Source organism: Nannospalax galili, unplaced genomic scaffold (assembly GCF_000622305.1).
Source record: "Nannospalax galili isolate Female #2095 unplaced genomic scaffold, S.galili_v1.0 scaffold291, whole genome shotgun sequence".
Lineage (NCBI taxonomy): Eukaryota > Metazoa > Chordata > Mammalia > Rodentia > Spalacidae > Nannospalax > Nannospalax galili.
The window spans coordinates 2,770,204-2,784,181 of NW_008330588.1; the positions used below are offsets into that span (position 1 = coordinate 2,770,204).

The 13,978-nt window shown below is 44.0% G+C and overlaps 1 protein-coding gene and 1 pseudogene across 3 annotated transcripts in view; both read left to right on the forward strand.

The window, feature by feature from the left end:
• Xpo7 (exportin 7) overlaps positions 1-4,422 on the forward strand; it is an 86,253-nt gene extending 81,831 nt beyond the window's left edge. For all 3 annotated transcript variants that reach the window (XM_029554667.1, XM_029554670.1, XM_029554673.1), the window contains exons 27-28: positions 2,015-2,142; positions 2,857-4,422. In XM_029554667.1, coding sequence (XP_029410527.1) covers positions 2,015-2,142; positions 2,857-2,950 — 222 coding nt within the window. In that variant the 3' untranslated portion in view covers positions 2,951-4,422. The remainder of the gene's footprint in view (positions 1-2,014; positions 2,143-2,856) is intronic.
• Positions 328-2,003, forward strand: LOC103748095 (annotated as a pseudogene).
• Positions 4,423-13,978: the final 9,556 nt, after the last annotated feature.

Consider the following 13,978-nt stretch of genomic DNA (forward strand, 5'->3'; position numbering starts at 1 on the left):
GCCCAGCTCAGAAAATCCTGATTTTTAAATAATATAAAGACCTTATCAGGCTGGAGAGATGGCTCACTGGTTAAGAATACTGGTTGTTCTTGCAGAAGACCCAGGTTCGAATCCCAGCACCCACATGGCAGCTAACAACTGTCCGTAACTCCAGTTCCAGGGGATCCGATAGTCTCTTCTGTGCTCCGTGGGCATTGCACGACACAGGCGCCACTTGCCTACATGCAGGCAATACATGCATACACATAAAATGAAAAAAAAATAAAATAAAATTTTTTTAGAAGACCTTACAATTCAAGTCCTTGATTTTTTGTTTTGTTTTTTTTACAAATATATACTAAATTTTGGTAGATACTATATTCTACCTTGCTTAAAAACATTCCTTAAAAAACATTGATCTGAGTCTCGTGGGCACTGGCCTCCTGCGCGCTGTCCGTGGCCTGCAAGCTACCTAGGGTGAGGCTGGGGCACTGTCGAGTGCTCAGGGCACTTGGACACTGTGGCAATGGGATCTTGTACACAAAAGAATCAGCTGCCTGGAGGCCGGCCTGCTGCAGAACCAAGTGGCCGTGGTCACCGGTGGGGCCACGGGCATCGGAAAGGCCATCTCCAAGGAACTCCTGCACCTCAGGTATAAAGTGGTTATTGCTTCTCAGAAGCTTGACAGACTAAACTCTGCTGTAAATGAACTGAGAGCCACCTTGCCTTCCTCCAGCCGGGCCCAAATCAGTGCCATACAATGCAACATCCAGAACGAAAATGAGGTGAATAACTTGGTCAAATCTACCTTAGCTTTGCAGTAGGTAAGATCAGTTTCTTGGTAAACAATGGAGGAGGCCAGTTCCTGTCTCCTCTTGAGCACATCAGTGCAAAAGGATGGCGTGTCATCGAAACCAACCTGACAGGCTCTTTCTACATGTGCAAAGCAGTTTACAATTCCTGGGTGAAAGAGCATGGAGGCTCCATTGTCATCATCGTTGTCCTCATTAATAATGGATTTACAACAGCTTTGCACAGTGGAGCTGCAAGGGAAGTGTTTACAACCTCACCAAACCCATGGCTTTGGCTTGGGCCAGCAGTGGAGTGAGGATCAATTGTGTTGCTCCAGGAACCATTTATTCCCAGACTGCTGCTGACAACTATGGTGATATGGGACAAAGCATGTTTGAAGGTGCCTTTGAGAATACCCCAGCTAAACGACTTGGAGTTCCTGAAGAGCTCTCCTCCCTCGTGTGCTTCCTACTGTTCCCTGATGCTTCCTTCATCACTGGGCAGTTGGTGAACATGGATGGGGGCCAGTCTCTGTACACTCATTCATACCAGATACCAGATCATGACAACTGGCCTGTGGGAGTCAGAGACTCTTCTATTGTCAGAGGATGAAGAAATCTTAAACAGAAGGTCAACCTCTAAGCCAAGGAAACAACCACCTGTCTTGTTCCTGAGTGCCTTGACATCTTCGGAATGTTCTTCTGTGCTTCACAAGAGCTTATAATTTCTGTGGGGGTCAAAAATCATTTTTAATGTTATCAAATCTGTGCAAAAACTACTCCCTAAATAAGTGCAGCTTTATGTCCAAACCAGTATCTTTTAACTTGTAATTTTTTGTAAAGAGCAGAGATTAATGTACTTAAATGACTATTCTTATTTCTAAGATATTTGAAAAAATTTGAAATAACTGTAAACTACTAAGGATCACAGCTGGATGTGATGGGACAAGCCTTTAATCTCAGCACTCAGGAGGTAGAAGCAGGAGATTAGGAATTCAAGGTCATCCGCATAGCAAGATCAAAAATCTCAAAGGGCTTTGTGATTGAATTACAAAAACGGGGATATTTTGTGGCATAATTATGATTATTACAACTAGAGTTACATGCTGACTTATTTTTGGTGGTAGATACTTTTGGATCAATAGAGCTCTATGGCAATTATCAAAAAAAAATTCATCTGCAGATGACAAACTGATCTGCCTTTCTCCACCTTCTCCCACCTTCTCTTGTCCCTCGCCCCACAGTATTTTTCTGACCTAAGAAACAGTATCGTCAACAGCCAGCCTCCAGAAAAGCAGCAGGCCATGCATCTGTGTTTCGAAAACTTGATGGAAGGCATTGAGCGGAATCTTCTAACAAAAAACAGAGACAGGTAAGTGCTAGGGTCTTAGCAAGAAATCCTGTGATTTTTTTCAGACCGTTACAAGCGCAGCTCTGTGTAAGTCGGTGCACGCAGACATGTAATCCATCTAAAGCCATGCTGTCCAATAGAAAAGCTATGTGTACAATTTACATTTCCCTTTGGCCACATTTTTTTCAGAGTTACAAAACTCATCCTATTTTTTGTAACCCAAAACATCTAAAATTATAATGTATGTTTTAAAATTGAGCATATTTTGCTAAATCTTCAGAATCCCATTTATTTTATACCTAATGGCTTACCTGCATGCTAAACTTCACCAGAAATACTTGATCTGAATTAGATTTCATAAATTAGTTGACAAAGTAGATATCCATAGCTTGGTTGTACCAGACATACTTAGAAGTTTTTTAAGAACTGAATTAACTATCTGGAGTATCTTAATTCTCATTTAAAGTTTGAGCATTTTAACATAAAAGTTACTAAAGTATAAGCTGGATGTGGTGGTAAGCACTTTGGAAGCAGAGGCAGGCAGACCTCTGTGAGACTGAAGTCAGCCTGGTCTCACATTGAGAAATGCAACCGCTTCACGTTCTTTCTGCCTTGCTTTGTAATATTAATTCCCAGCTCTATGAAGGAACTGATATTCGCCTTGTGTGCTGCCATGAGCCAAAAGTTAGGCTAAGACCTTTCCTTAGTAACCTCCCCCAACAATCCTCTCTGCAGGTTCACCCAAAACCTGTCAGCATTCCGTCGAGAAGTCAACGACTCAATGAAGAATTCCACTTACGGCGTGAATAGCAATGACATGATGAGCTGACGCCTCCTTGGACTCCACCTGTACAGAGCAGCGTCCCTCTGGTCTGACCCAGACGGGTGAACAATTGCAAGGGAGAGGGCCAGGCTAAACCTGGCTCCTTCCTCCAGGGGTGTGTGGAACATGGCAAAGGTCAACTAGCTGTTTCCCCCAGGAAATGTGGGATGTGTGTGCACTCACTAAGGGGCAGGGCGCTGCTGGTTCCTGGGGGAGTGGGTGGGAAGGGTGGTGGGAGAGACAGACATAAACATCTGAGACTCCAGCCCCCTCCTGGGGCCACCCAAGTGGGGAGAACCCCAGTGTCCTGCCACAACCTGCCTTGTATAAACATGTACATTTTTTCATAACATTTTGAACAAGGTTTATATTGACTCAAGTTTAAAAACAAAAAGTGTGACTGAAAAATTTTTACAGAGTCTAGTGCACCAATGCTGATGTGAGGGGTTATGTATGGCGAGTGAAGAAAATGTATTCTGGTGACCTGAAGCTTTACTGGACATGGATGTGTGAAAGTGCAGAGATATATTTAGTGACACAGTGTAGAGAGGCAAAAAAGAAAAGTTAAAGCTCCAAATGTATATTTTTTCTTAATGCCCTTTCCTCACCTCCCTCCCCAAAAAACTGATCCGTTCCTGTTGTGTATTAACCCTTGTTATTAGGAACTCTAAGCCATGCCAGAGCATCGTCCTCTCACAAACATGGATGCTGCTCTAGGTCCCCTGGCCTCTTGCAATGACAAATAACTCCAGCTAAAAGTATTTGGTGTTCTTACCTCCTTCCTCTCCCACTTTGCTTACCCTCGTCCTCAGACAGATGCCTCTTGCTGTTAAAAGTTGGATTTATATGTTTTAGGGTTTTTGGTCTCTGTAGGGAGACCAGAGAGAATTGAGCCATTTGCTCTCTTGTTGAGCAATTTGGATGAGTCCACCAGAGGCCTAACGTGTGGCCATAACTTTGTCTTCCCCAGCCCTTGAGGCAGTGTGTGTGGATGTGTGTGTGGATATTTATGTATGTGCCCTGCACTCATGAATGTATGGACTGGAGGAAGTTACTACAGGGGAGAGGTTCTTAATAACAAGGTCTACCTAGCATGAAGTATTTAACATTCTCCCTTGAAAAATATACATTTTTATAAAATTAAAACCATAATAAATGTTTTGAATATTAAAAAAGTTAACCTACAGAGGAAAATTAAATGGAGAAAGCTATTTGCCTTGTACTTTTTCCACAACTTGCTGCTAGTTGTACACATCTCTAGTTCAGCTCTTGCCCATGGAACATTAATCAATTAGGTTTTATTTTTATTTTTCCTCTACCCTCACAAACAAGCCTGTTATAATTTTTTTCCTTCTCCTCTGGCGACTGTGTGGTGAATCTTTTCTTGCGTGATCAGGTTGCGGATAGATTTGTAAGGGTGTTTGCTGCATACAGTGTAAGCATTGTGACCGCCAATAAACTCCAATGGTTTCTACTGACCTGGTTTCAGCAATCAAGTGTAGTATGTTCAGGGACATGTCTCACTCTAAACACATGAAGATACTGCAAACATGCTTTTTAAAAATCCAGTGGATACAGAAGTCCTCCACCTTAAAAAAATACCTCAGACTATGTCTGACACAGCTTCTTTTAAATATATGCATGGTCCAGTTACATACTTCTAGCATAGTGCGTGTTATCCACAGCTGTCAAGCCATTCCAGGTCTCTACCAGGTAATAACATGACTACTTGCATACAAGCAGGAGCTGAACAAAAAGCCGTTTTGTTAATGTCCTTAGATCATTGTTGGGCCCTGACAAATTCACAGGCACATGTTTTTCCCTGAGTACTTCACAGAAGGCATGGGTGAGATTTAGCAAACAGAACACTGGTTGGCGAGAATTCCTAACCCCTGTACTATCAGTGCCTTCAGTATGAGGAAGCTGTATTGCCAGGACCACTGGAAAACTGAAAGTAAAGGACAGGTGTGTCCTGCCCACACGAGCTCAAGTGCCAGTCCTGTTTGTCTCACTTAGATGTACTAATACCTTTCTGTGCTGTTTGAACCTTTTGAGAGCCAGTATTACCTCCTCGGTCCTCAATGTAAGTAGTAAGGTTTTAACTGAGATGCAAAATAATCCTGGCACGTGCTTCAGGGGACTTAGGATTCTAGTTCTGAAGGAAATAAAACAAGGAAAGAAAAAAAAAGCAAAACAAAACTTTCTCACAGACACCTGAGATATGAAGTCTTGAGATAGAAGTTGGTCAGCAAAGGATGTGGATATGTCTTCTACACAATAATTTGAGAAGCAAGAAACTCACTAGGGATGGTATAAGGATACCATCACAGGTTCAATCAACAGCAGAGTGCCAGTGGTTGATTCTTCATAACCCCACCAAACTTTGTGAATCTTAACTGCTGTTTCTTCTCAACTGACAAAAATAGTTTTTAGAACTTGGGAGGTGGAGGTAAGAGGATCAGCTCAGGGTCATCCTTGGTTATATAACAAGGGAATCTGGATTACAGCAGTTTCACCACACACACTGAGTCCATTACTAATTTCATAGGACTCAACCTAATGACATAAAAGCCAGTTATCTTGGGGGCTGGAGAGATGGTTCAATGGTTAAGAACACTGGCTGTTCTTGCGAGACCTGGGTTCAAATCCCAGCACCCACATGGCAGCTAACAGCTGTCTGTAACTCCAGTTCCAAGGGATCCGACAGCCTTTTCTGTCCTCCGTGAGCATCTCATGATGCTAGTGCACTTTATTCATTGAAAACATAACATGGGTTTATTTGGGCATTCTCTGCAATTTCCTAGGCACTGTGTTCATTAAGTCAAGTATCTTTACACAGTGATTCCCAGGATAAGCTATGCTTAATATATTCTTTTTACTGCTGATTCTTGTTTGATTATGTACACGTGTATTGTTAGCCCAAAGAGGGTTTATTTTCTACTAAAGCATAAACTACAGAAGAGATTTTAGCCAGAGTCAAAACTTAAGGTTTTTAAAGTTTTTTGACACAGGCTCTCAAGTAGCCCAGGCTGGCCTCAAAACCTGGCCCTTCTGCCTCTACCTCTCAAGTGCTGGTATTACAGGCATGTGTCACCATGCTTGACTAGGTGTTTAAATTTTAAGAAGTAATGATTTTCCACAGAAGTGTCAACTTTCAGCCGGGCTTGGTGGCACACGACTTCAATCCCAGCACTGGGGAGGCAGAGGCAGGTGGATCTCTGAATTCAAGGCCAGCTGGGGCTACAGGGAAACCCTGTCTCAAAAAGACCAAAAAAAAAAAAAAAGTGTCAACTTTGTAATGGCAAGTGACATCCTAATAAGTAATGTCCTTCTCCGAAACATGGACTTAAAGTACTTGCCCCCCAAGTGGGAAAATGTTTCAGTATCCTGTGAATTTCACTGAAACACAGAGACTCTAGAATTACAGGAATTAAACCTAGAAAGCCAAAACATCACCCTCTATCCTGTTTGCCACTTGTCAACTCTGTCCAAACCCAGAGTTTCTGTCTAGAAAGAATGTGTTTACCAGCTGTAATTAAATAGCTATTAGCTATATGCTGGACTGACTGTGTCTAAGGGGGTTCTTTCAGCTATCCTCTGGGTTGATGACATTTACATGTCTTGCATACTTTGAACATTGTCTGGTCAGCCACTGGTGTGTTTCAGGAACAATAATTCAATTAAAGTAAGCAGCCACCAAACAATGAGTCTGAGACCATCAGGGTGAAAGATGGACTCAAGTTTGAAAATTCCCTTCCTCAGAAAACTGATTCTTGGGATAGCCTAGCTGCACCTCTTGTTATCTGTTCGTTCATAAAATACTTCATCTACTTTTTGGTAGTCATTCACCAAAAAAAAACTCAGAGGAAAGGTAGAAAAATAATCTGCAAAACAAATTTGTTCCAACTCTTCTGTGTGGAGTCCTTCAGTAGTACATATACAAACTTTTAAAAAGTGAACAGGGTTGGGGTGTAGCACAGTGTTAGAATGCTTGCTTAGCATGTACTAGTCCCTAGATTTAATCCTCAGCACCATCCACCCTTAGGTTAGTGAACAGTGTAATGAAGCAGCATACACAGAAATTATATTTTACACTGAAGACAATTCATAATGCAGGTAAGCACACAGCAACACCAATGTGGCCTAAGTAATCCCATTCCTGGGTTGCAAAGGCTGCAGTCTGACTGGAAGGGAATCACCTGACTCCTACTACTGAGCCATAAAGCTAGTAAAAAGTCAGGCTGTGATCCCAGCACTCAGGACGCTGAGGCAGGAGGATTGCCACAGTTTCCAGACCAGCCCTGGGCTACGGATTTAAATCCTGTCTACAGGGAAACAGATGGAAATGGTTCATCAATTAAGAGCACATGTTCTTGCAGAGGACCAAAGTTCCCATCACTTGTCAGGCAGCTCACAAACACCTGTAACTCCAAGCTCCAGGGGATCCGACAACCTCTTCTGGCCTCCATGGGCACCTGCACTCACATTCACATAGGCATACATGTATACACATAATTTTCAAAATAGAATTTTAAAAGGTAAATTTTAAATGAACGCATAGTGAGCATGGCTTTGGGAAAGGTTCAAAGGAGACGGCAGGGTGGTCCCTACCTGTGATCCCAGCGCTCAGTACACGGTAGTAAAACATGCACCTGAGGTCCAATTCAACTTGGAAAGTGAAATTTTTCCACTAAGTGGAAATTAAGTAACTCAACAGTACAGCCAGCCGGTAGTTCATCAGACAACTGATTACTGGCCTCTTAAACCCAGCATGTGTCACAAAGCAGATCGAATTGTAAGCATGCTACACACCCTGCAGCTGAAGCCGGCCTCTCCGAAAGGTGCAACTGCGGCCTCCGCATCCACACCCTTGCATCTGTCTGCCTTTTGCATCAGCGGAACCCGCTCTGGTCAAGTCTGCAGACTGCTCTTTGCTCACCTACCCTTCCAGAGATCCAAAGAGCCTCTCCCTATCCGCTTCCCCTAGAGCCTTAGGACCGCCCGTTGGAGGTGGTCCCGGTCCCACCCCTCCTCTGTCCTAGCCACCAAAACGTGCACCTCAAGAGCCAGGACCAGTGGGTGTGTCACTTCAGGACAGATGACGAGGATGTGTAGGTTACAGGCCGTAGGGCCGTTTGCAGAAGACAGCAGACGGAGGATGAGAACTGGGAGTGAGGGAAGTGTAGAGATTCTAGGCGGCCTGGTTCGGACCAGTTAAACCGACAACGTTGGCACTGACACCGTCCAGCCCAGACAACTGAGAAGGGAAGGGGAGGGGAAGCGTCCGCGCCTACCCAGCAGTCCCCAGTAGGCGCCAAGCGCCGGTGATTCCACCAGAAGGTCCCAGAGGAACGACCCCGGAAGTGAGTCTGCGCATCCTTGCGTGTAAGGGAAATGCCGCGTCTGCGCACTGGTCGAGGCCTAGCTCGCCCGGCCTGCGGCGTCCAGCGCACGCGCACTGAGGAGCGGTGGTAGGCGGTGCTACCCCGGAGGCGTGGAGCAAGCTCCGGGGAGGCGTCGCCGCCTGCTCTGGCATCCGGGCTCACTGGCGCCGTTCTCCGCGGTCGGCGGCGCAGAAACCCTGTCCAAGGCTGGGGTGCTGAAGGGCTCGGTGGCGGAAGCGCGCCTACGCGGACAGGGGTGCTCCCGGCTCAGCCCCGCACGGCCAGGCTCGGGAGGCACAGAGACCATCGAGTAACAGGAATAGTGGCTGGGGGCAGAGTGCAGCCTGGTTTATGTCTGAGTGCGGGGTGGGCCCGAGAGGTGAGCGTTTATCCTAAGAACCCTCTTCGAGGGGCCATTAGCCTTTGCTTAACCCGCCAGCATAACGGATAGGACGCATGAACCAAGGCCAGGTCTGAGGGGTATTGAGAGGTATTGACAGAAAACAGTGGTACCAAAAAGAACTTGAGGTGGATTCAACACCTCTGTGACCAGCTGAACTTGAAGGATTCTCCCATGGCTCCCACCTTCCAGAATGGAGCAGTACCTGAGTTGGGAAGAGGAAGGGCGGGACTGAGGTGCGGGCGCTGTAAAGAAGGTAGCGCACTGGGTGAACCTGAATGGAACTGTGGAGACGAAGATCTGCTCTGGCGGCCATAGCTTGGCTGATAAAAACATTTCTACAGGGCCGGTGGGGTGGTGCAGGCCTTTCTTCCTGGCACTCCCGAAGCAGAGGCAGGTGGATCTCTGTGAGTTAAAGGCCGGCCTGGTCTATATAGTAAATTCTAGGCCACCTAGGGCTACAGGCAGACCCTGTCTCAAAAAGACCAAAAAAAAAAAAAAAAAAACAGCCTGGGGCTACAGGCAGACCCTGTCTCAAAAAGACCAAAAAAATAAATAAATAAATAAAATTTCTACTGAATAAAGACTACCAGTCACACAGAAAGTCAGAAGAGGAGGAACACTTCCAGACTCTATAAAACAAGCATGCCTCAAAGACATTAAAAACATTGTTTAAAAAAAACTTTGGGGGGCTGGAGAGATGGCTCGACCATTAAGAACACTGGCTGTTCTTGCAGAAGACCTGGATTCGAATCCCAGCACCCACATGGCAGCTAACAACTGTCAGTAACTCCAGTTCCAGGAGATCCAACAGCCTCTTCTGTCCTCCACCGGCATTGCACAACATGGGTACACTTACCTACATGCAGGCAATACATACATACACATAAACTAAAATTAATAAAATATTTCAAAATCTATCTGTGAAGGTAGAAGTTTAAAAAAATAAAAATAAATTTTTGTTTTTTGTTTTGTCTTTTTGAGACAGGGTCTCCTTGTAGCCCCAGCTGTCCTGGAACTCACTATGTAAACCAGACTGGCCTTGAACTCACAAAGATCTGCCTGCCTCTGCCTCCCAAGTGCTGGGATTAAAGGCATGTGCCATCACACCCTGCCTAAAAGTAAATATTTTAAAGGATTCTTAAAAAAAAAAAAATCAATGAATGTAACACCATATAAATGAAGAACTAAGGAATATAGAGGATGTCAGTAGATATAGAAAAAAATGTGATGAAATTCAATGCCAGTGATTTACTTTAAAAAAAATAAAACTCAGGGCTGGAGAGATGGCTCAGCAGTTAAGAACACTGGTTGTTCTTGCAGAAGACCTGGGCTCGAATCCCAGCACCCACATGGCAGCTAACAATTGTCTGTAACTCCGGTTCCAGGGGGTCTAATGGCCTCTTCTGTCTATGGGCATTGCACAACATGGGTACACTTACTTATGTGCAGGCAATACACTCAATAAAAATAATAAAGATATTTAAAAAAAAAAATAAAACTCATTGGGTGTGGTGGTGCACACCTTTGATCCCAGCACACGGGAGGCAGAGGCAAGTGGATCTCTATGAGATCAAGGCCAGCCTAGTCTACATAGTGAGTTCCAGGCTAGTTGGAGCTATAGGGAGACCCTATCTCAAAAAGATCAAAAAATTTAAAAAAGATAAAGCTCTGCTAAGGATGTGTCAGTTGATAAGGGTGCTTGCCTAGTACTCGTGAAGTCCTGGGTTCAGTCCCTAGCACAACATAGAATCAGCCATGGTAGAACATACTTGTAATTCCAGCCCTTGGGAAGTACAAGGATCAGAAGTTCAAGGTCATCCTCAGCCAAATAATGAGTTCGAGGCCATCCTGGAATCTATGAGAGCTTGTCTCAAAAATAACTCAGCAAGCCATGTGTGGTAGTGCAACCTTTAATCCAGCACTCAGGACACAGAGGCACATTGATCTTGCTGAGTTTAAGGCCAGTCTGGTCTACATAATAAGTTCCAGCCCTTCCAGGGCTACTTAGAACCTGTATCAAAACAAAACCAAAAAAAAAAAAGTTTCTAAAGTAACTCAGGAAGCAAAACATAGGTGTATGTGGTGGTACTGGGGAGTTGACTGGGGCCTTGTACATGGTTCTGAGCTATAATGCCAGCCCAACATTTCTAATCTTATAAAGAAAGTCTACAAAAATCTTATCACAAACAACATACTTAAGGTGAAAATGGAACGTGTCTCCTAAAAAGGAAGCAAAATGCTGCCTGTGGTGGTGCACACCTATAATCCTAGCACTCAGAGGCTGAGGCAGAAGGATTAAAAGTTCAAGGCCAGTCTGGGTTGTATATAGCATGACCCTGTCTTGAAAGAAAAGATGGAAGGAGGGAGGGGAATATGCCTGCTCTCACCATTTCTGTTTACTGGTTTACCAGATGTCCTAACTAAGTTAAGGAGGCCCAAAAAGAAAAAGTATGTCCTGGTTTAAGTACAAAAAAGACACTGGAGATAAGCTGAATTAAGAAAAAAATATACAAAAGTCAGTTTTTTGTTTGTAGGGTTTTTAATTTTTTATATTATACAAAGTAATGGGTTTCATCATGGTATCTTTATACATGTATGCCATTTTATTGTGCTATTTGTTCTCCTCCCCCATGTTGCCTCCCCATCATCAACTAGTTTCCTTCCTTCTAGTTAGTCACCCACAAAAGCCAACTGTATAGAGTGCTTGTCCAATATGCCCAAGATCCTGGGTTTGCCTGGATTTGATCCCTACCTTGGATAGAAAAATAAGTTTATTTGTATATGCTAAAGACAGATTAAATTTTAAAATATATACCACATTCCATTGCATCCAAAAACATGAAATACATATGAATAAATTTAGATATGTACTAAAATCTACAAAAAAATGGCCAAGGAAAATTAGACTAATGTGTTCATGAATTGGGTAACTCCCAAAAACTGTGGTGTTAATTGTCTCAACATAAGTTTTTTTGGTTTTGTTTGGGTTTTTTTGGCTTGGTTTTCTTTTTGTTTTAGTGATGGGACAGAACCCAGGCTTCACACATGCTAGGCAAGCACTTTATCACGGAACTACATCTCCAATCTCCCACAAATGATAGCATGTGCCTTTATTCCCAGCACTGGGGAGGCAGAGGCAGGTGGATCTCTGTGAGTTCAAGGCCAGCCTGGTCTACATATGCGTTCCAGGCCAGCTGGGACTACAGGGAGACCCTGTCTCAAAAAGACCAAAAAAAAAAAAAAAAAGAATATGTACTTTGTCCAATAAAATTTTTTTAATGATAGGCTAATTATAGCATTCATGTGACGATGTAAAACATTTGAAATAACAAAATCTTCTCTTTCAGTGCTCAGGATGCTACTCTGGGGCTTTCACATAGTAGCCAAGTGCTGTATCACTGAGCTACACCCTCAGTCTTAAAACATTTTGGATCAGCACTGAACAATTTATTTTATTTTTATTTTATGTGTTTGAATGCTTTGCCTGCATGTATGTGGGTGCAATATGTGTGCAACGCCTGTGGAGGCCAGAGGGGGCATCAGATCCCCTAGAACTGGAGTTAGGGATGGTTGTTAGCCTCCATGTGGGTGCTGGGAATGGAACCTGGGGGTCCTCTGGAAGAGTAGCCAGTGCTCCTAACCTCTGAGCCATCTCTCCAGCCCCAGCACAGGAGTTTTGGCCTGTTCCATTTCCAACCTAGGCCAGTTCATCCCTCCTTATGCAACCTAGCATTCCTCCTAGGAGGTCACCATATTGGTGCTAAACTTAATACAGACACACCTGATTAGTATAGTACAGTACACCCCAACACTCCTGAACTCAAGTGATACTTTTTCCTCAGCCACCCAAGTGGCTGGGACTACAGGTGTGTGCCACTACACCTGGCAAAATATTTTGAATTTTTTTTAAAAAACTGGGGGACTCATGCTGTCTGGTTTCAAGATCTGCTATAAAGCTGTGTCTTCAAGACTGTGGTTCTGGCACTAGGGCAGACATACAGACCATGAAACAGTAAACAGTGCAGAAATAATGGATTGACTCATATGGTTAATTGATAGCACCGATGCCCAAGTAAACAAGGAAGGGTAAGCTTCCAGAACTGGGGTTACAGAAACGTGGATGTGCAACTGAGGGAAGCAGGAGGGGCAGAGTCAGCATCCTCACCTACCAACCCACACCAAAAGAATGAACTCTGACCTTGTGTGGTGGTACAGACCTTTAGTTACAGCACACAGAAGGCAGAGGCAGGCAGATCTCTGTGAGATTGAGGCTGGCCTTAGCAAATTCCAGGCCAGCTGAGGTTTCAGGGAGACCCTGTCTCAAAAAAAAACCAAAAAACAACAAAATAAACTCAAGCTGATATAATAGCACATGCCTGAAGTCCCAGCTACTCTGGAGGCCAAAGCAGTTGATCACAAGTTCCAGGTCATCCTTGCCAACATAATGAGACACTGTCTGAAAAAAAGAAATGTTAAGCCTGGGCTTGGTGGTACACTCCTTTAATCTCAGCACTCAGGAGGCAGAAGCAGGTGGACCTCTGTGAGTCTGTGAGTCTGAGGCCAGCCAGGGATACACAGTGAGACCCTGTCTTGAAAAAAAAAGGTGGGGAGGGGGGGACTGAAGAGATGGCTCCAAAGTTAGGAGCACTGTCTGCTCTTGCAGAAGATTCAGTTCCCAACACCCACATGGTAGCTAGCAACCATCCCTAACTCCAGTGCCAGGGGACCCAGTGCCTGCTTTTGTCCTCCACAGGCATTGCTTGCACATGATGCACCTACATACATGCAAGCAAAATACTCATGCACATAAAATAAAAATAAATAAAAGTTAACTTGAACTATATAACAGTTAAAGCTAAAATTAGAGTCAGGTGTGGTGGTGCACGCGTATAAAACCTTGCACTTGGGAGGCAGAGACAGAAGAATACTGAGTTCAAGGACAGCTTTGGCTACCTAAAGAGACCTTGTCAAGAAAGAAAGACGAAAGAAAGAAAGAAAGAAAGAAAGAAAGAAAGAAAGAAAGAAAGAAAGAAAGAAAGAAAGAAAGAAAAGCAAGACACAGCTTAAAGAAAATATTTTTTAAAAAAATTTTTTTATGTGTCTGAGTGTTATGCCTGCATGTGTGTAAGTGCACCCATGTCATGCAGTGCCCCAAGAGGACAGAAGAGGGAGTCAGATCCCTTGGGACTGGACTTACAGATGGCTGTTAGCTGTCATGTGGGTGCTGGGATTCGAACCCTGGTCTTC